Here is a 22,500-nt window from a genome sequence, read left to right as displayed (position 1 = left end):
ACACACACACACGCACACGCACAAGTCATTAACCTCTCACACTTGTTGAATTGAATCTTTCACTGATTCTTATTCAGCTGAATGAAAATGGTTTGTTTACTAGATTGAAGAAATGAAAACTGCACTCTTAGAAGAAAAGATTCTAGAACCTTAAAGGGTTCCGTCAGGCGCTTCATACGTAGAACCTTAAAGGGTTTCGTCAGGCGCTCCATATGTAGAACCTTAAAGGGTTCCGTCAGGCGCTCCATATGTAGAACCTTAAAGGGTTCCGTCAGGAGATTATATGTAGAACCTTAAAGGGTTCTGTCAGGTGCTTCATATGTGGAACCTTAAAGTGTTCCATAAGGCGCTTCATACGTAGAACCTTAAAGGGTTCCATCAGGAGATTATATGTAGAACCTTAAAGGGTTCCGTCAGACGCTTCATACATAGAACCTTAAAGGGTTCCATCAGGAGATTATATGTAGAACCTTAAAGGGTTCTGTCAGGTGCTTCATATGTAGAACCTTAAAGGGTTCCGTCAGGAGATTATATGTAGAACCTTAAAGGGTTCCATCAGGCGCTTCATACGTAGAACCTTAAAGGGTTTCGTCAGGCGCTCCATATGTAGAACCTTAAAGGGTTTCGTCAGGCGCTTCATATATAGAACCTTAAAGGGTTTAGTCAGGCGCTCCATATGTAGAACCTTAAAGGGTTCCGTCAGGAGATTATATGTAGAACCTTAAAGGGTTCTGTCAGGTGCTTCATATGTGGAACCTTAAAGTGTTCCATAAGGCGCTTCATACGTAGAACCTTAAAGGGTTCCATCAGGAGATTATATGTAGAACCTTAAAGGGTTCTGTCAGGTGCTTCATACGTAGAACCTTAAAGGGTTCCATCAGGAGATTATATGTAGAACCTTAAAGGGTTCCGTCAGACGCTTCATACGTAGAACCTTAAAGGGTTCCATCAGGAGATTATATGTAGAACCTTAAAGGGTTCTGTCAGGTGCTTCATATGTAGAACCTTAAAGGGTTCCGTCAGGAGATTATATGTAGAACCTTAAAGGGTTCCATCAGGCGCTTCATACGTAGAACCTTAAAGGGTTCCGTCAGGAGATTATATGTAGAACCTTAAAGGGTTCCGTCAGGCGCTTCATATGTAGAACCTTAAAGGGTTCCGTCAGGCGCTTCATATGTAGAACCTTAAAGGGTAACATCAGGCGCTTCATATGTAGAACTTTAAAGGGTTCTGTCAGACATTTCATATGTAGAATCTTTTCCCATGATGGGATCATTTTTTGTATTTAGTTTTAATTAATTGTTTTAAATAATTTTTTATTTTTATTGAATTATGAATTAAACAGCTCATTAACATACTTTATCACTAGAACATTTGAAAGAACCCATTAAACATGAATGTATTATGCAATCATTTAAGGCATTTCTCCTTATATAGGACCTTTCTGGCATAAAGGGTTCTTTAAAATTAAACCAAGAACTCTAGAGATCTATATAGAACCCACTGAACCTTTATTTCTAAGAGTGCATTATTATAATATAGTTTTTGCATTAACATTCTGTCATCATTTACTTGCCCTCATGTTGTTTCAAACCTGTATAACTTTCTTTTGTGGAACATAAAAGGAGATGTTTTGAAGAACACAGAGGACTAAATGACACTGGACCCCATTGATGTTTTCAATTGCATGAAAAAAAAAAGAAAAAAAAAAGAGACATTTCTCAAAATATCTACTTTTGTGTTTTACAGAAGAAATAGTCATTCAGAGGAACACAGTATATTCATCAGAATGACACTGAAGACTGGAGTAATGATGCTGAAAATTCAGCTTTGAATCAATTATATTTGAAAACTTTCACATAGAAACCAGTCTTGTGATTGATCAATCAAGCATCTGAGCATCTGAACACGACACCCTGTCTGTTTGCTTCAGGAAGGAATTTACAGCAGCTGTCATTAAAACTCACAGAGATGCCATTAAAACGAGAGCGTGTCTCTGAACCTTCCCCCTCCAACCTCGCAACCTGAGACTGGAACCATGAAGAGTGTCATTATACACCACTGGCCACACATAATGACAGAACACATAAAACACACGACACACAGAGAGAGACGAACATCTCCTCCTCCTCCCACTGACAGTCTGATCAGGGTTTGAGAAATCATTCATGCTTCAGTTTAACCCTTCAGATCAGACTCAGTGTCTCTGATGCCTTTATATCAGACTGACGGAGTCTATGAGATCGGACGAGCAACACTATAATGCCTAAGAATGTTTTACTAGTGTGCAGATGCTCTTAATGTCATCATGCAATGCATTTGCAAACATGATGTGACTTATTTATATGGAAGCTCGTTTCCGCCACAGAATAAAACATTTTAAAGCATAATTGTGCCTTTTTATCTCACAATTATGAGATATAAAGTCAGAATTGCGAGATATAGTCAGAATTGCGAGAAATAAACTCTCTCTCGCAATTCTGACCGTATAACATGCATAAAGTCATAATAACAAAGTCCAATTCTAAGGAAAAAAATCTGACTTTTTTCCTCAGAATTGCGAGTTTTTCTCTCACAATTCTGACTTTATGTCACGTATGTAAACTCGCAATTGTAAGAAACAAAGTCGCAATTGTATGAAAAATATGCATTCAAGAATTTAATTAAAGAATCATCATGATTGCAAATTGGTTTTAGTCACTTTAGAGTCACTGTTGCATGCATTTTGCTAACGATTAATTGCATATGAATCTGGGCAGAAAATATGACTCATTTAACACAAATTGTGTGCAATTTGCTCTTCATTTCTATGCATATATATATATAGAAAGGAAGAGCAAATTGCACACATTTAATATATATATATAAGATAAATGAATCGCTCAATGCATCCAATTCAATCAAAATCAGCTTTTGCTCATTGCATCGTAATTCTGACTTCCAGAATCATAAGTAGGACTCCGGACTCTTCGTATTATCCACTAGTCTCTCCCTCGGCTGTGAGGATTGTCCATTTCCACACCGCTGTTCTATATGGGGAAAGTAGAATGGATGTTGCCTCTATAAATAAGCAGCTCCAGGCCTTTAATCACATCAGAGGCTCTTCAAGCTCTCGACAGATCGCCTGGTTCACAGCAAGACGTCAACAGATTTATATTCAGCCTTCAGTCCATCTGAAATCAAAACTGACTCCATTCACTGTCTGTTCAGCCCATGTGTCTGGTCTCACTGTGACCGATTCATCAGAGCATGTTATTCTGGAGAAAATCATGGATGGAATCAACATGACTATTAAACTACTAAACAACAACTACTAAATGCATACATGTGTTTATTCTAGGGGTGTAACAATATATCGTGTGTCGTGTCACAATATATCGCAATACAAAAATGCAACAATATGTATGGTGTGTAGTTCACCCAAAATAAAGATGACTGTGAAAAGAAATGCACGTTTTCAGAGTTTTAGCATCAGTACTACATTAAACTACTATATATAATGTTGAATATAATGTATAATAATGCAATGTGGGAATATTTAATCACATTATTTTAATTATATCTAGTCAGTGAAAGAGTGCAAACATATTCATCTAAAATAAATTTTCAGCTTCAGAATCATGAATATTGTTATTCTGGTGTCTCTATTGTCCTGTGCTTTGGGTTTCAGCACCAAGTCCAAGACTATTCATTTACACACACAATGTAATATCAAATTCAGCATTTTAATCAACAGTACATTTTTTGTTAACCTTGTATCATGTGTTTTGGAGTATCGCAATAATATAGTATCCTGACATGAGGGCATCGTTACACCCCTAATTTATTCAGCTTCATAAATCATCTAAGCAAAATGGTTGCAAATGCATTGCATGATGACATTAAGGGCGCCTGCACACTAGAACAACACGCAAGGTGCATTGTGGGACTGTGGAAAGGAAACATCAGAATGCATTGCATTAGAAGTTCAGGTTTGCACATTTTAGCTGCATGTCAGAGAATCACGTTCACAAAACCTCGTTCCCATTCAAATCAATACGTTCTGAAGGAAACATGCATTATGCTGCAGATCGTAGCGCCGCGGCTACCGTGTAGCTCGTGACACACACACTGCACACGTGCACAAACACTCCCACGTGTCAACTGACAAAATTGGGCCAAATGTATCTTTACACAGCCTGGACGCCGGCCAAAGTCGACTCAGCGTTTGGCAGGAGCGTAACAGAACAAATAAGTGAAGTGAAGAGTCCGGCTGTGTTCCAGCGACACACACGCGTGAGCGGATCAGAGACAAAACCAAACACAAACACTCGAGACATGTGTGTGAAGAGAGGGAGAAATCATGACTGACTGAACCACTGCAACGACAGACTCATCAAACTGCACTTCCTAAACAGATGCACTAATAAACACTGCCAATATGAAGATGAATGAGAATAATGACGGGTTCACAACTTTAACAAAACTGTTGCTTGAACTCGATTATCATGTCAAAAACCAAAGTGGCAGAAAGTTTCTGTTTAATATACTATTATTAATAACATTTACTGCATTTAACAAACAAATTCTGTATTAGAGGATATGAAAAAAATATAATTCTGTCTTGTTTTCCAGCACAAATACCTGAACGTTCTTAAATCAAGATACATTTACTGGAGAAGCAAAATTGTGTTGGATTTTAAGTCTTTTTTTGCTGAAAATGTATCAAAATGAAGTGAGTTTGAGCTTAAAACAATAAATTTTTTATATCTGTCAATTTTTCTGACTCCATTGGCAGATGAAAGAGGAACCAAAAGCAACTTAAATTTACTTAGAGTCCCCCTGTGGTGTAAATCCAGCTTTTAATGTAGTTTATGTGTCTATGTGGTGTTTTTAATCTGCTTTAAGACAAAGCATGTGTAAGTTCATAAGTCGACTCCATTGCTGAGTATTTCCTCCTTAACCCATTTAATCCCACCGGTCACAATAGTGACCGTAAAAAAATGTTTCATTTCTAAGGCTATAAAAATGTTACTGAATGATCTATCAATGCATTTCCAGCAGATATTGAAATAATAAAGGGTCTCAATGAAATATGTGCAGTGTCGCATGTTTACTGTAAATTGTCACATGACCAGAGCTGTTTACTTCCTGTTTGCGCCAAGAGAAGAGGATGGCAGCAAGAAAGCTCCCAAAGAAAAGGTTATTAAAGTATGTTAACATAAAGATAGGACATAGATTTTTGGTACACATCATGTTTAAGGTGTCTAGTATTGATATATGCATTTGCAATTACTCAACTTTATTTAATGTGGTCATAGAACTCACAAACATGTCAACGGCAACAATAGTGACCGGTGGGATAACCCATTGTATCTACATGCTAATACACATAGGCTAACTGTTCTACCTTACTTTCTGCTGCTACCTAACTTTCTACCTAATTTTACACACAAACACTATCCCGTGACCTCGAGACACTATCCCGCTATCCCGTGGCCTCGAGACACTATCCCGTGGCCTCGAGACACTATCCCGTGGCCTCGAGACACTATCCCGTGGCCTCGAGACACTATCCCGTGGCCTCGAGACACTATCCCGTGGCCTCCAGACACTATCCCGAGGCCTCCAGACACTATCCCGTGGGTCAGACACTATCCCGTGGCCTCCAGACACTATCCCGTGGCCTCCAGACACTATCCCGTGGCCTGCAGACACTATCCCGTGGCCTCCAGACACTATCCCGTGGCCTCCAGACACTATCCCGAGGCCTCCAGACACTATCCCGTGGCCCCGAGACACTATCCCGTGGCCTCGAGACACTATCCCGTGGCCTCGAGACACTATCCCGTGGCCTCGAGACACTATCCCGTGGCCTCGAGACACTATCCCGTGGCCTCGAGATACTATCGCGTGGCCTCGAGATAGTATCTCGTGGCCTCGAGATACCATCTCGTGACCTCGAGATACCATCCCGTGGCCTCCAGACACTATCCCGTGGCCTCAAGATACTATCCCGTGGCCTCGATACACTATCCCGTGGCCTCCAGACACTATCCCGTGGCCTCCAGACACTATCCCGTGGCCTCCAGACACTATCCCGTGGCCTCCAGACACTATCCCGTGGCCTCCAGACACTATCCCGTGGCCTCCAGACACTATCCCGTGGCCTCCAGACACTATCTCGTGGCCTCGAGACACTATCCCGTGGCCTCCAGACACTATCCCGTGGCCTCGAGACACTATCCCGTGGCCTCGAGACAGTATCCCGTGGCCTCGAGATACCATCTCGTGACCTCAGGATACCATCCCGTGGCCTCCAGACACTATCCCGTGGCCTCAAGATACTATCCCGTGGCCTCGATACACTATCCCGTGGCCTCCAGACACTATCCCGTGGCCTCCAGACACTATCCCGTGGCCTCCAGACACTATCCCGAGGCCTCCAGACACTATCCCGTGGCCTCCAGACACTATCCCGTGGCCTCCAGACACTATCCCGTGGCCTCCAGACACTATCCCGTGGCCTCCAGACACTATCCCGTGGCCTCCAGACACTATCCCGTGGCCTCCAGACACTATCCCGTGGCCTCCAGACACTATCCCGAGGCCTCCAGACACTATCCCGAGGCCTCCAGACACTATCCCGAGGCCTCCAGACACTATCCCGCGGGCTCCAGACACTATCCCGCGGGCTCCAGACACTATCCCGAGGCCTCCAGACACTATCCCGTGGCCTCGAGACACTATCCCGTGGCCTCCAGACACTATCCCGAGGCCTCCAGACACTATACCGTGGCCACCAGACACTATCCCGTGGCCTGCAGACAATATCCCGTGGCCTCCAGACACTATCCCGTGGCCTCCAGACACTATCCCGTGGCCTCCAGACACTATCCCGTGGCCTCCAGACACTATCCCGTGGCCTCAAGATAGTTTCTCGTTGCCTCAAGATAGTATCTCGTGGCCTCAAGGATTTTATAAGGATTTTATACACTCTTATGCACACGCACACACACAGTCACACACACAAAAACACAAAAACACACACAAAAACACACACACACACACACACAAACACACACACACAAACACACACACAAACAAACACACAAACAAACGCACAGGTCAAATAGACCTATATTCAGTCTGTCCAATGGTTGATACAACACAGTATCCCACCGGTCACAATTGTGACCGATCATAAAACACACTTTTTCACATACTTTTCCATGAAAATTTAAAAAAATTATAATTGATTGTTTCAAAGGGATACTAATGACACATGATTTGGATATTTTTGTGTCTGAGAAAAATTTGGGATTAAATGGGTTAAAACTGCAGTGAACCAAAGACAGTCTCAAACACACGCTTTGAAATCGCTGGTGTTTCTGACGTCACAAACTACCTTGTAACCAATCAGATCAACGTGTGATCGTCAACCAGTGGATCTCTGAGCTGAGGGAGTGGAGGCGGGGCTCATTTGCATATTCATAGAACCGCACATACTAAATGAGGCAAGGGTGTCGAGTTACATTCAAGATATTTCAAGGCATGAAGAATATTTTTCAAAGAAAAAACGTTTAAATATGTAATTATGGTGATCAAAGATGAGTTTTAAGGGATAAAATTACTGACTACAGACTTTAAGTCAGTCTGTGCTTGAAACAAGAACAAATATCTGCCAAATAAACTTAATTCAAAGAGAAAACAAGATTATTTTTCTGACCCCACTGGCAGATATTTGATCTTGTTTTAAGCATAAACTCACTTCATGTCCATCCATTTTTCAATTTACATCTTCAGTCATTTTGCTTCTTCTCCAGTAAATGCATCTTGATTTAAGAACGTCATTGAAACAAGAACATCATTGTTCGTGGTGCACAGCTCAGTCTCTCTTACCGCTTTAAAGTGCTCGTCGTAGTTCCACTCCGCGCGTGCGTCCGGAGACGCGGCTGAAGGGCGTTCGACCGGCGAGAGATCGTCCTCGGGTTCCTCTTTCACCCTGACGGCGGTCGACGGGGCTCTTCTGGGGTCCGGGAAGCTTACGATCGGGCGTCCGGGTAAACGTACGGCTCCTTGTTGAAGCGCCAGCGTCTGATTCCTGAGAAACTCCAGTCCACTCGCCGTCCGCTCGTCTTCCTCGCTGCCTTCATCACCCTCCATCATCTCATCATCATCATCATCATCATCTGAATCTGAGTCTCGGCCGCGCTCGTCCTCGGCGCTGCTCTGATTGGAGACGAGAGAGAGTTGAGCGAGCTGTCCGCTGCTCATGAAGCCGGCTCCAGAAGCCCTAGCGGCGGCTAGGATGGCCTGTTGAGCCGCGACCTGCTGCGCGTACATGATGTGAGCTTCTCGAAGCCGTCGCTCCTTGTGCTCGCTCTCCACACGCGCCTGTTGCTGACGCTGGAGATGCTCCATCATGGCCTCCAGCTTCAGGCCACCCGACAAACCGGCCTCCTGAGAGACAGAAGAAGACATCAATGACCTGAACACTCAAACTATCAAGAAACTTATCAAGTGGACGTATCAAGAAAAATCTGAGTGCTGTTTAAGTGCTATAACCAGTGCTTCTACCAACCCAGAAAACGTGAAAAGTGAAACCCAGTAACTGTGTTCTGGTGAGCCTTTCTCTGCAAGCATGTCAGAAAATAAAACGATCAGATTTCGCTCCCATTCTGACGTATGAAGAGGATCTTATTATAATATTACCGGCCTTTAATCTGCACGTTTACACACACCAGCCGACATCTGGTTTCACAAGCGACAACAGTGACCAGTTCTAACGCAATGGCAGAAGATCCAGCAAAGCCTGAAACTGTTCTGTGGTTGAGCACAGACGAGCACTGAACACTATTGACCAGAACATGTCACCGCTGTCTTATAAAGACCTCAGGAACTGTGGACACTTGTGGAGAAGTTCAACATGATGATGAGATGATCAGTGTAACTCCACAACAACTACATAAATGTCTCCACTAACATTCAGAAGCTCTTCCTGAGTCTCTCCGTAAGGCTGCTCTCGCTACTGGTTATTCTGGGATTCTGGATGAGTGAGATTGGCCTGTTCTGTTATTGCTGGAGTTTCTGAAGCTGGTGTAAAGACTCCGCCCTCTTCTGAACGGAGGCGGAGCAACAGCTCATTTGCATTTAAAGGGACACACACAAAAATGCTGCGTTTTTGCTCACACCCCAAAAGGGGCAAATTTGACAAGCTTTAATAAATGATCTGGTATTTTGAGCTGAAATTTCACAGACACACTCTGGGGACGCCATAGATTTATATTACATCTTGTGAAAAGGGGCATAATATGTCACCTTTAACTCGGCATGCACTAAACCCGCGTTATTTCTCTTGATTTAAAGGGCTCATATAATGCACTTTTCACAAGATGTAAAATAAGTCTCTGATGTCCCCCGAGTGTGTGTGTGAAGTTTTAGCTCAAAATGCCCCACAGATATTTTTATATAGCATGTTAAAATTGTCACTTTTTGAGGGTGAGCAAAAACGTGCCTTTTTGTGTCTGTTCCTTTAAATGCAAATGAGCTGCTGCTCCTGGCACAGGGGGCGGAGCTTCAAGAGCTCATGTGTGTGTTAGCAGCTCCGATTACCTCATACACACACACATACACACTGAAAATTCCAAAAACTTTTAGTCTTATGTTCAAACCGGAGTCAGACAAAGATGGAGAGACTCGAGAAGAAGTGACAACATGTAGAAGCAACAGGACGTCTCTGAATGGTTAGTTGATGAATTTATGTTGCTGATGTGGAGTTAACTATCTTCTAGTCACTGATTAGCATATTCTATATTGATAATCTATAAATTGGGGCGGGGTTTATGTACATTTTAGGGTTAGTGATGTCACTAACTCGTGAATAGTCCCTACCAGCCGTTTGTTGTAGTCCTTAAAAATCGATTTCTAAAAGCAAATATCTCCCGTTGCTTTGAGTTTGAACTTTGAGCGTCGTAACTTTGCAGATGTTGTTTATGCTCAAACTGCAACATAAAGTTACTAAAACACTAACTAAAGTTAGAAAAGTCAAATCATATTCAACCACCCCTTTAAGCTGCAAGTGTTTTGGCAACATGATAAGTCTGTTATGGGATGAGCTCGTGGAATCTCGCCGGCACTGATCGTATGCATGCACTTTTGTTTAGCAAACATAAACATTTGGCCTGCTGATGTCACCAGGTTTGCATTGCAGCCTCATAATGCAATTATAATCAGATTCAGGCAATATTGTAAACACAATAATTAGATCAAATTCATGCAATTAAGCTCATAATTGGAGCAACCATAATCATAGTAAAACATGTTGCGATAAACATGCACGTAAACACTTTAATCGCATCTATTCCACTCTAAACAAAGTGTGCATTGAATGAATATATATATATATATGAATAACATGAATATAATGACAAAGACATTGAAATAGAGAAAAATCTGTGTGCATCATTAGTGTTGTGCATTGTGTGAATAATGATGGTAATAATAATCACAATTCTCAGAGAATAGTCAGAATAAATGTAAACGGTCTTACTGCGATTAATTCTGATTATTGGAAATAATCACATGGTGCACATGCAAACGTAGTCAATAACGCAAGAATTACCATGCGCTGACAAAGATCGAATCATCAATAAATATGTTTTTCTGACACATATACAGATGCATTGCTAAAAATGCAACTTCTTATTTTTTTGTGGTGGGCTAATTGTCATGGTAATTATTAACACTGAAATGGGTTTTTAATGGCTGGTATTTATTCTAAGAGATCCAGAAAACATGATTATTTAATCATTGCAGCAAATAGCAAAAAAAAACCTGAATTTAGATTAATATGCATTTTATATGCACATGTATTTAAACATTTGAAAGCATGAAATGTCTTGCCATCTGACTGCAAAATATGGAACCGACGTTAGAATGAAAATAAGCAAAATTGCATGCAGTTATTGATCATTATTGTAATATATCAGTCTAACAATACACAATACAGCACATTAAATACATGCATCTCATCAAGTCATAAGCAACATTTTTACTTGAATGCTCTTTTCTTAAAAATACAAGCAAATCTCGACTGAAAACGATCACGTATGATTGACATCCAAAATGCCAATGCAAAAAAACGAACACAATTTGATCAATTTAAATCAGAAAAATCAAGATTATAAACAGCAGCGTTCAGTGATCAAACACTCATCCCTGTCCGGTGTGTGTGAGATATGCAGGTTATTTCACTCGTCTGTCCTGATAAACCTGCATATTTAAGGAAACCAGAAAACATCTGACAGCGGATCATCATCCTGATTTACAGGTTACAGAATAACAACTGGCTAATATCTGAAACAAAACAAGCTTGATTCAGTGTGTCAAATCTACAGATTAGTTTCATACTTTAGTGGAAAAAAAAAAAGAGTGATGTGGTTTAAGGGAATATAATATGACTAAAAGAGTTCAGCGGTGGATCAAAGCAGAGGCCTAATGAAACCAGTGTGTGTGTGCATCTGGCACTGTGTGTGTGTTTGTGTGAGTGTGTGTGTGTGTGTGTGTGTTTGTGCGAGTGCGCGAGTGAGAGTGTGTGTGTGTGAGTGAGTGAGTGTGTGTGTGTGTGTATGTGAGTGAGAGTGAGAGAGTGTGTGTGTTTGCGTGCGCAAGTGAGAGAGTGTGTGTGTGTGTGTGTGTGTGTGTGTGTGTGTGTGTGTGTGTGTGTGAGAGAGAGTGTGTGTGTTTGAGTGAGTGTGTGTGTGTGTGTGTGTGTGTGTGTGTGTGTGTGTGTGTGTGTGTGAGAGTATGTTTGTTTGAGTGTGTGTGTGTGTGTGTGTGTGTGTGTGTTTGAGTGAGAGAGTATGTTTGTTTGAGTGTGTGTGTGTGTGTGTGTGTGTGTGTGTGTGTGTGTGTGTGTGTGTGTGAGTGAGAGAGTATGTTTGTTTGAGTGTGTGTGTGTTTGTTTGAGTGAGTATGAGAGAGAGAGAGAGAGAGAGAGAGTGTTTGTGTGTGTGTGTGTGTGTGTGTGTGTGTGTGTGACCACAATGATAGTAAAACCTGAAATCAGCACCATTGTGGGTCACCAAGACAAAAACAGCTTCATAAAGAGACTAATAATGAGAATCTCAGAGTGTTTCTGTGGGTGTAAAGGGTGGGGACAGAGAATCAGCGCTAATATCTATATTTATCACTTTTCTCTTGTCATAAACGCCCTCAAAATACATGTACTTTATAAGCAGAAGTGCATCGTTTATAGATGCACAATCATTTCACATGTTTTGCCACAATGCACAAACAATATCTGTCAAAACATTAAAAAATTCATTTATAAAATCACTTAAATATTCACTGAAAACGTCCGTCACTATTTCATGATATTTTGCTTAACTTGTTTTAACGATGTTATATAGTAATTAAAAAATAAGACAAGCTAAATACGAATATGCTATTTTTTTGCAGGGCAGTTAAATATAAAAACAACAGAAACAGAAACAGAAACACACACACAGATGTGATGATGATGATGATGATACAGTGTGTCAGACTGATTTACACTCATTAATGAGAATGTTTAACCGAGTTCACCAGCTGAGATACTAGTTAAGCAACATTATGAACATTTAAACTAAGTTACACGGACTCACCATCTGTGTTTTGCTGCTGCCGCTGTTCTCTACCATTCCTCCGTTCCGTTCCGTTCCTCTCGGCTCTTTCTATTTTTTTTTTGCTGTTGTTGCTCGGTAACTCTCGGTGAATTGTGCACGCGCACCGGCGGCGCTTTCCCGTTCCTCCGGTGAGCGAGCGCGTGACACTCCAGTGCGCTCCGTTTAAAGCGAGCAGAACCGCGAACACACACACACACACACACTCCGAGACGCCCGGCGTTCAACGCGTTCAACTCCCTGTAGAATCAGCTCCAGTCCCTTCCGCTCCGCTCGCGTCTCTCTGGCGTTTCCGCGACGCGCCGCGCGCCCCCACCTTGAAACCAGGCTTTCACGAGAGCGAGCGAGCGAGCGCGCGCGACCTGCACGCACTGCGCGGAATGAGTTCACAGCGCGCATCTGCCAAACACACACACACACACACACACACTGGTGGAATAATGCATGTGGATGTGGTGGTATTCGAAAAACACCAAATTACAAATATAAACTCATTTAAAGAATGTTTTGAAACCAGATGCTTCTATAATAATATAATATAAAATAAATATAAAAATATGGTAACACTTTATTTTACAGTGTCCTTGTTACATATGTTACATAATAACAGTAAATGATGCATAATTACATGCAACTAACCCTCAACCAAACCCTAACCCTACCCTAAAGCTATAGTACGTGTAGTTGCTTATTACTCAGTACTTAAATATATAATTACACTGTAACAATGACACAACACCTTACAATAAAGTATAACCAAAAATATATATATATTTACACTTTACTTATTGCTTGAATACACTATGGCCGTTTCTTAAACCTAGTTAACCTCCTTCATAGAGAGCATTTCCTGGACATCAGATGAAAATGAAAATCAGATGAACGTGATTATTTGCAAATTACAATGTATCTGTTAATAATGAGAGATGCTGAAATGAGGACATTAATGAAGGACTCTCTATTTTTACTGTTTTATTTAATGAAAGGCTCTCATTACAGCATGTTTTATTGGTTCAAAAGCCACTGATAAGATTTCAAGTGCAAGAATCAAACGCATGACGAAAAAAGAAGCAGTTTATGAGAGTGAATAGAGACTGAGTAGAACTGAATTGAGTGACTGTCACAGCAGCGACCTCTGGTGGACATGCGCAGTCGGCGCAACTTCACAGGTTAGCACAAGCCAACGTTATTTAACATCCTTCTGTCAGCTCGACAGTTTATAATGAGCACCACAGACAAAGTTTTAGTGTTTCCTTTAATTTCATAAAACATTGATACATACAAATAATATTTTTCTTACAACAAAATAAAAGTTATTGCATGTTAAAGTCAGTAACTGGTTTGCTGTGGCTACAGAGTGAAGAATTGAAGTGTTTTATTGCATAGTGTTGAAGATTGTCCAGTCTGACCAAATCTCTCTCTCTCTCTCTCTCACACACACACACATACACACTCTAAGACACAGTCACTCTAACAGTCACACACACACACACACGCACACTCACACACACACACTCACTCCACTGTTACACTCAATCCAATGTTTTGCATTATTTAAAGGGCAGATAAAATTCTCGATTATGCAATTTTAAATACAAAATAACATATCTATATCTCACAGCAAGTGTTTAACTATAGTAACAACTCGCGTCGTCTCGCTTCACGTTATAAACAACATCCTTCCTTCTATCAGAGAGTAACAGAGAATCCGACAGATGTCGTAAAGCTTTAGTGCTCAAAGTACATGTTTACAGAGAGAGAATATAAAAAAGTTATTAAACACTTTTCAAAAGAGTCCTGAAACTCCAAACACACACACACACACACACACACACACACACACAACCAGACACACACACACACACTTATCTCGTTTAACTCAGCAGTGTGTGTCAGCTTTCAGTAACACTGCACTTCCCCAAACGCTGCACTGGAGAATCATGGGTAATTTCTTTTCTTTCAGATCCCACTTTAGTCTTCAGTTCCTTTCTGAAACATCAGCCGTAAACAGTGGCTTTCTGGAGCGAAACGATGATTAGACAAAAAAACTCAATAAAGACAGAAACACGTCACTAGTCAAATATGCATGAATCTCATTCAAGCGTCCTAATCATATTTCACCCCAAAAACAAACTAAATATTGATGTTGTAACTGAAGTCTGTTATTCTCAATGCTGAACTTCATAACTGTAATACGCTTTTGTGAAAGATTTCAAACAAAGGCAGCGCAACAAATACTACCATGATGTAGAAATATTTGACAATTTATATTTAATAATATTTAGTGTTATGACATGATTACAGCCATGAGAATGAGATCTTTGGCATTACGTTAATGAGAATTCGGATAAATAAACTGTTAATACTTAACAATAAGGTTAATATTAGTTAACATGAACTTCTACAGCATTTAATAATATAACTAAATGTCAATCTCAACATTTATGAATACATGTAGTTACATTAGTTATTGCACTGTGAACTAACATGAACATTAATGTTAGCAAATGAGACCTTATTGTAAAGTATTACCAATAAACGTAAGAAAGAAGAAATAAAATAATGTAATTGTGCAAAACATCTTACTAATGCTGTGGTTATGATCCTATGCATAATTGTAAAGTCGCCCTGTAGTCAGTAATTTTATCCCTTTAAACTCATCTTTAATCACCGAAATTACATATTTAAAAGTTTTTCCTTGAAAAAAATATTCTTCATGTCATAAAATGTCTTGAATGTAACTCGACACCCTTGCCTCATTTAGTATGCGTGGTTCTATGAATATGCAAATGAGCCCCGCCTCCACTCACTCAGCTCAGAGATCCACTGGTTGACGATCACACGTTGATCTGATTGGTTACAAGGTAGTTTGTGACGTCAGAAACACCAGCGATTTCAAAGCGTGTTTTTGAGACTGTCTTTGGTTCACTGCAGTTTTAAGGAGGAAATACTCAGCAATGGTGTCGACTTATGAACTTACACATGGTTTGTCTTAAAGCAGATTAAAAACACCACATAGACACATAAACAACATTAAAAGCTGGATTTTCACCACAGGGCGACTTTAAATAAAATAACTACTTACTTTTATTTTAGGGTGATTTATGAAGCGGAAGCGAAACGGTTTCATGGGATACGAACAATAGCGTGTGTGAGTGAATCAAACTTGCATGCAGGTCGAAAACACCGACAGAATGAACGACGAGGGGCTTAAACCATCACAAACAAAATGACTCTGTGCTCTTAAAAACACTGTAAGAACTCAAGCAGAACCCTTTGATCCGTTCACCCACACACACACACCCACACACACGCACACTTCACTGCACGCAGCAGGACGAAACATCAGCGCAGCAGCAGAAGGAGGAGCTCAAGGCTTTCGGGGGAATCAGGTCCAGATCCTCATCATCAGGGATTTCATCCAGGTGATATCCATCCTTCAGCAGCTGCCGGCTCAGGTCCGGGTGCACCTGAGGAACACATGAGGAACACATGAGGAACACATGAGGAGGAACACATGAGGAACACATGAGGAGGAACATATGAGGAACACATGAGGAGGAACATATGAGGAACACATGAGGAGGAACACATGATCAACACATGAGGAGGAACACACGAGGAGGAACACATGAGGAGGAACACATGAGGAACACATGAGGAACACACGAGGAGGAACACATGAGGAACACATGAGGAGGAACATATGAGGAGGAACACATGAGGAGGAACACATGAGGAGGAACACATGAGGAGGAACACATGAGGAGGAACACATGAGGAGGAACACATGAGGAACACATGAGGAACACATGAGGAGGAACACATGAGGAGGAACACATGAGGAGGAACACATGAGGAACACATGAGGAGGAACACATGAGGAGGAACACATGAGGAGGAACACATGAGGAGGAACACATGAGGAACACATGAGGAGGAACATATGAGGAACACATGATCAACACATGAGGAGGAACACACGAGGAGGAACACATGAGGAGGAACACATGAGGAACACATGAGGAGGAACACATGAGGAACACATGAGGAGGAACACATGAGGAGGAACACATGAGGAACACATGAGGAGGAACACATGAGGAGGAACACATGAGGAACACATGAGGAACACATGAGGAGGAACATATGAGGAACACATGATCAACACATGAGGAGGAACACACGAGGAGGAACACATGAGGAGGAACACATGAGGAACACATGAGGAGGAACACATGAGGAACACATGAGGAGGAACACATGAGGAACACATGAGGAGGAACACACGAGGAGGAACACATGAGGAACACATGAGGAGGAACACATGAGGAGGAACACATGAGGAACACATGAGGAACACACGAGGAGGAACACATGAGGAACACATGAGGAGGAACACATGAGGAGGAACACATGAGGAACACATGAGGAGGAACACATGAGGAGGAACACATGATCAACACATGAGGAGGAACACATGAGGAGGAACACATGATCAACACGATCAACACATGAGGAGGAACACATGAGGAACACATGAGGAGGAACACATGATCAACACATGAGGAGGAACACATGAGGAGGAACACATGATCAACACATGAGGAGGAACACATGAGGAGGAACACATGATCAACACGATCAACACATGAGGAGGAACACATGAGGAACACATGAGGAGGAACACATGATCAACACATGAGGAGGAACACATGAGGAGGAACACATGATCAACACATGAGGAGGAACACATGAGGAGGAACACATGATCAACACGATCAACACATGAGGAGGAACACATGAGGAACACATGAGGAGGAACACATGATCAACACATGAGGAGGAACACATGAGGAGGAACACATGATCAACACATGAGGAGGAACACATGAGGAGGAACACATGATCAACACGATCAACACATGAGGAGGAACACATGAGGAACACATGAGGAGGAACACATGATCAACACATGAGGAGGAACACATGAGGAGGAACACATGATCAACACATGAGGAGGAACACATGAGGAGGAACACATGAGGAGGAACACATGATCAACACGATCAACACATAAGGAACATGTTAATACATGTTGAAGATGTTTTGACAATGATCCAGTATGATTATGATTGTTTATCATTCATGAAAACTGTAATTTGGTCTTGATTTAGTTTGATTAAATTCAGTTTGATTAAGAAACGTCCACACCAGCGCACAATATTGCTCTGATTATTAAAAGCACAGGAGTTTTGTAGTCTATCTCTTTAAATGCTTGAGCTCGTTAAAGCAGGATTCTGATTGGCTGTCAATGTTTATCATTCATCAGCTGCAAAAAAAAAATCATTCTGAAAATGACAATTTATAACCTTTTGGTTATCGTTATCGTCTTATTTTGGCAAGACTCACAATGATTTCACACCATACTTGATTTTCATGACTAAAAACAGGTCATTTTTTTGTTATATTGTATTAATTACAAGAGAACATTTGATTTGTATTTTAATGTATTGCCATTTCAGCTTCTTGTCACATCAAGATCAAGATTTCTCTACAACACAAACACTCTGCATAAGATTTTACTGTACTTGTGATAAAAAAGTGACACTTTTATAATTGATAATTTAATTCTGTATTATTTTAATCGTCAGGCTACCCGTTTCCCAAACCCTATAAAGGCATTAACTAACCTCTGCTGAGGAATATCCAGATGAACAATCCAGCTCCGCATCACTGATGAAATCAAACAACACGGAATCAATCACTCAGTCCATCAACACACACTTCAGGGCTCTCATTTATAAAACTGTGCGTGGGATCCTTGCTAAAAACGTTTGTGTGCCCAAAAGCCCAAAATATTCGGACTTATAAAAGCGTGTGTACGCCAGAACCTGTGCAAACTTCCCTTTATAAATCCCAGTCAGTGGAAGATTGTGGCACACACATGATTAGGACTCATAATGAGGATTTAAAGTGGTTTTCCTTAATCTGCCGTCAATCCCTCAGATCACCACCGGTGTCGCCAGACCGCTCCGTCTCCAGAGTGTTCGTAGTTCGTACGCATGATCAGAGTGTGTGTGCAGGTGCAAGTGTGTTTTTATAAATCACAACTCATGCGTGGGAAGTGGCGTACGGCTCTGTTTTGTGCGACGCAACGGTTATAAACGTACAGATGCCGTACAAAGAAATTCCAGGACTTTTAAGGACTTTTCAAGCACTACTTTTTTGGTTTTCAAGGACTACAATCAGAGATCGTTCTTATCAAACAATATCTTTAGGATTTTTTAAACTCAAGTTTCCAAAATACAACTTACAACGTGTTTAATAATATATACTAAAATACAAAGTTTATAATGGGTATTATTGTTCAATAAAAAATATTTTATATTATATCGTTGGCGTACTTCGTATCGAGAAAAGACGGGCTGCAGCGTTAATTCTGCGTGAAAATGTGAATATGTGTTTGTTTTCCAAAAAAATCTAATTTAATATATATATTATATTTAAATAAGTCAAGCACTCTTTAAGTACAGTACCAGTCAAAAGTTTGGAAACACTACTATTTTTAATGCTTTTGAAAGAAGTCTCTTATGCTCATCAAGCCTGCAGTTAAAAAAAAAACAGTAATATTATGAAATATTATTACAATTTAAAATAATGGTTCTCTTTTTTAATATACTTTAAAATTTAATTTATTTTTGTGATGCAAAGCTGAATTTTCATCAGTAAGTACTCCAGTCTTTGGTGTCTTATGATCCTTCAAAAATCATTCTAATATGCTGATTTATGATCAATGTTGGAAACAGTTGTGCTGCTGTTTATATTGTTAGAAATGTTTTTATTTTGAATAAATGCTGTTTTTATGAATAAATGCTGTTAACGTTTTACTCATCAATGAATCCTGAAAAAAGTATTCCAAAAAAATATATAAAACAGCACAACTGTTTCCATCATTGATAATAACTGAGTATCAAATCATCATATTAGAATGATTTCTGAAGGATCATAAGACACCAAAGACTGGAGTACTTGCTGATGAAAATTCAGCTTTGCATCACAAAAATAAATTACATTTTAAAGTATATTAAAAAAGGGAACCATTATTTTAAATTGTAATAATATTTCATAATATTACTGTTTTTTTTTTTTTTTTTTAACTGCAGGCTTGATGAGCATAAGAGACTTCTTTCAAAAACATTAAAAATAGTAGTGTTTCCAAACTTTTGACTGGTACTGTACCTCTTCGTAAATATGGCTGTTTTCCAGGACTTAAATATCAAAAAGTCAAATTCAAGTACTTTAAGCACCTTGTACGAACCCTGTATAAATGAGAACCCTGATCTTTCATGGGAATCGTCTTGCAATTGCTGATCAAATAATAGGTTTTCCAGCCTTAAAACCCCTCGAACAAACATCGAGCGGAGGACAGGGAGTCTCACCTGTCTGAATCCAGTGAGATGAGCGAATCTTCTCCTGTCTGACTCAAGGCAGCGTATCCCTTATTAAACTTCACACTGCAGAGAGAAGAGAAGAACAGCACTGAAATGATCCACTGTGAAAGAGGAGGCACAAGTCCTGCAATGTTTCTGAGAGGACAAAATTATACTTCATGAGGATCAAATGTTACATCAAGTATATGTTCCCTGAAAAAGCTGTCAATCGTGGTTAGCACTGTCCGGGAAGCAGACACACTCTCTTAGTTCAAATCTAGACTTTAAACGCATCTCTTTTACCTGGCATTCATATTAAACATTATACATTTCTATTATTCAAATCAGTTAAATGATTATTAGGCTGCATAGATGCGGTCAGCCGGAACCGAGAACACTTCCTATAACACCTGATGTACTCGTTACATCATGAGAAGAATGGCGTCTGCGCTAATGTTAGTCGATCTGTTTATTCCGAGGTTTACTGAAGTCAGCCGGATCCGGGCCGAATCCAGATCAGATGATGGACCTGCGCCTGCACACGTCCACGACGCATCCCTGAAGCGCCAGCCTCATCAGCCCTGTGAAGGCCTCAATGTTCTGATCCAATCTGACCTCTGACCTGTAATGCTGCCTGAATCATAATCACACACTGTTCGTTCATCGGCCAGAGGAGAACTGAGCGACTGAGTCTGGGTTTTTTCTCCATTCTGTCACTAATGGAGTTTTGGTTCCTCGCCACTGTCGCCTTGGCTTTCGGCTTGCTTAGTTGGGAACATTTAAAGGGATACTTCACCGCTGGAAAGATGAATGTGTATTTAAATTGGGTCATTTATGTAGTAGAACTGTGAAATTATTTTAGAAGTTGGTGCCTTCTAGACTGAGAAAAGCCAGAAAATGTATTTTTGGCTCATGTGGATGAAACAACAACTCCCAGAATGCACTTGTTTCGCTGCCCTACGAGGACACTCCCAAGCCACGCCTACCGGTTACAGAGGGCAGTATCAGGAGAAATGTGATACAGCTAGGCTACTAGTGACTCGAAACTGAAAAGACGCTGTTTTATCGTGAGATCCCCCTATGGGCGGGTTGAAGACATGCGGGATGAGCTCCCCCTACTGGCTGGAGTCTCTCGCCTCTGGACAAAAGAGCCTCTGATGACGATAAATGACCATTTTTGTGTCATCAGAGGTTTTTTCCAGACACACAATACAGAAATCTCTCGTCTCAGGGGGACATGAGGGAGGGAAGCACCGTCATTCCAAAATACGACCGGGTTTCTACCGATACAAAGCTTAATGCTAATCGGTGAAGTAACTTTGTGTCCCAAAGCTTGCCTACTCTTTTGCTACACACTCAAAAGTATGTACTTTTTCTTCACAAAAAGATACTTTTAGGGCGCAGTATAAGTAGGCGAATTGGGACTCAGCAAATGTGTGGCGTAGCATTGCCAACCAACTCGGTTATCGCGACTGTGAGTGTGTTGTGTGATAGTTTTAGTCGTTGTGTAGTCCTGTGCTGTGTAGGCTAGCAGGCTAAACTACATCTGGGAGAGAAAGCTAACACTATTATCGTCAAAGATAGAGACAGAGACCGTGTTTACTTTGAACATGTAACAAAATGTAGTGAGACTATTTAGGGCTGCTTTTACTATACATTCTGTGTGTGATATCTACAGTTTCTAGTGGAATGATTTTATCTTGTTACTTCGTGTGTTACATGTAATGTGTATTGACATTACAAAACGCACTGTGTTTAGTTGAAGACGCAAAAAAACTGTGGAAGACCCTCAGGGACACCTGTGTGAGGAAGAGGAGAGAGGAAAAGGAAACTAAGAGTGGACATTAGCATACTCCCCTTCAGACTCTCTGTTCTGTAAGATTGGGTGCACCCGTAGACAGTAAAAGCAATGGACACAGCGACCCCATAGATGGAGAAAAGTGAAGTCAATTAGAGCTCACTCTCTTCCTGATGGCTGAGCGTACTGCGCAGACTCACACTGAGCTTGATGACGTAGATGTGACGTGAGCAACCCGTCTGTCTTCTAGTAGCTGTGCTGAGAGAAATCTGAATCATTCCCTTCTGAATCTTGCAGAGACGGAGAGTGTGAGTAGGAGCTGTCCATGAGCTAGGAGCAGGAGCAACTTTTGCTAAGTATTCTGATTAATTACTTTGCCATTTTGCCTCCACGTCCCCCCGATTGCCCGCGAGCTTCTCCTCCTGTCCATACGGTAATCTCTCTACTGTGCGACAGAGAGTCGCGTGGTTATGACGCAATCGTTAGCCTACTTTTAAAAAACTGCTTCTACGGGGCCATAACGTAAGATACAAGGTAATGGAGCCTTTTATACATTGTCGTGTTTCTTTAGAAATAAATAATGGACAAATGGAGTCTTTAAACGCCTCAGATGTGAAGTTATTCG

General features: G+C 40.9%; 2 protein-coding genes across 2 annotated transcripts in view; both read right to left on the bottom strand.

The window, feature by feature from the left end:
• LOC311291211 (AT-rich interactive domain-containing protein 3B) overlaps window positions 1–12,950 on the bottom strand; it is a 56,455-nt gene extending 43,505 nt beyond the window's left edge. Inside the window, exons 1-2 of the mRNA XM_084410131.1 lie at window positions 12,627–12,950; window positions 7,882–8,442 (exon numbers count right to left, since the gene is read on the bottom strand). Coding sequence (XP_084266257.1) covers window positions 7,882–8,442; window positions 12,627–12,662 — 597 coding nt within the window. The 5' untranslated portion in view covers window positions 12,663–12,950. The remainder of the gene's footprint in view (window positions 1–7,881; window positions 8,443–12,626) is intronic.
• Window positions 12,951–13,883: 933 nt separating this feature from the next.
• Window positions 13,884–22,500, bottom strand: part of fam219b (family with sequence similarity 219 member B) — an 11,057-nt gene continuing 2,440 nt past the window's right edge. Inside the window, exons 4-6 of the mRNA XM_084409288.1 lie at window positions 20,087–20,161; window positions 18,338–18,380; window positions 13,884–16,114 (exon numbers count right to left, since the gene is read on the bottom strand). Coding sequence (XP_084265414.1) covers window positions 15,965–16,114; window positions 18,338–18,380; window positions 20,087–20,161 — 268 coding nt within the window. The 3' untranslated portion in view covers window positions 13,884–15,964. The remainder of the gene's footprint in view (window positions 16,115–18,337; window positions 18,381–20,086; window positions 20,162–22,500) is intronic.

Source organism: Rutilus rutilus, assembly GCF_951802725.1.
Source record: "Rutilus rutilus genome assembly, chromosome: 5".
In the NCBI taxonomy this organism is placed as follows: Eukaryota; Metazoa; Chordata; class Actinopteri; order Cypriniformes; family Leuciscidae; genus Rutilus; species Rutilus rutilus.
The sequence above is the reverse complement of the archived record's forward strand: the minus strand, read 5'-3'. Positions and strand labels throughout refer to the sequence as shown.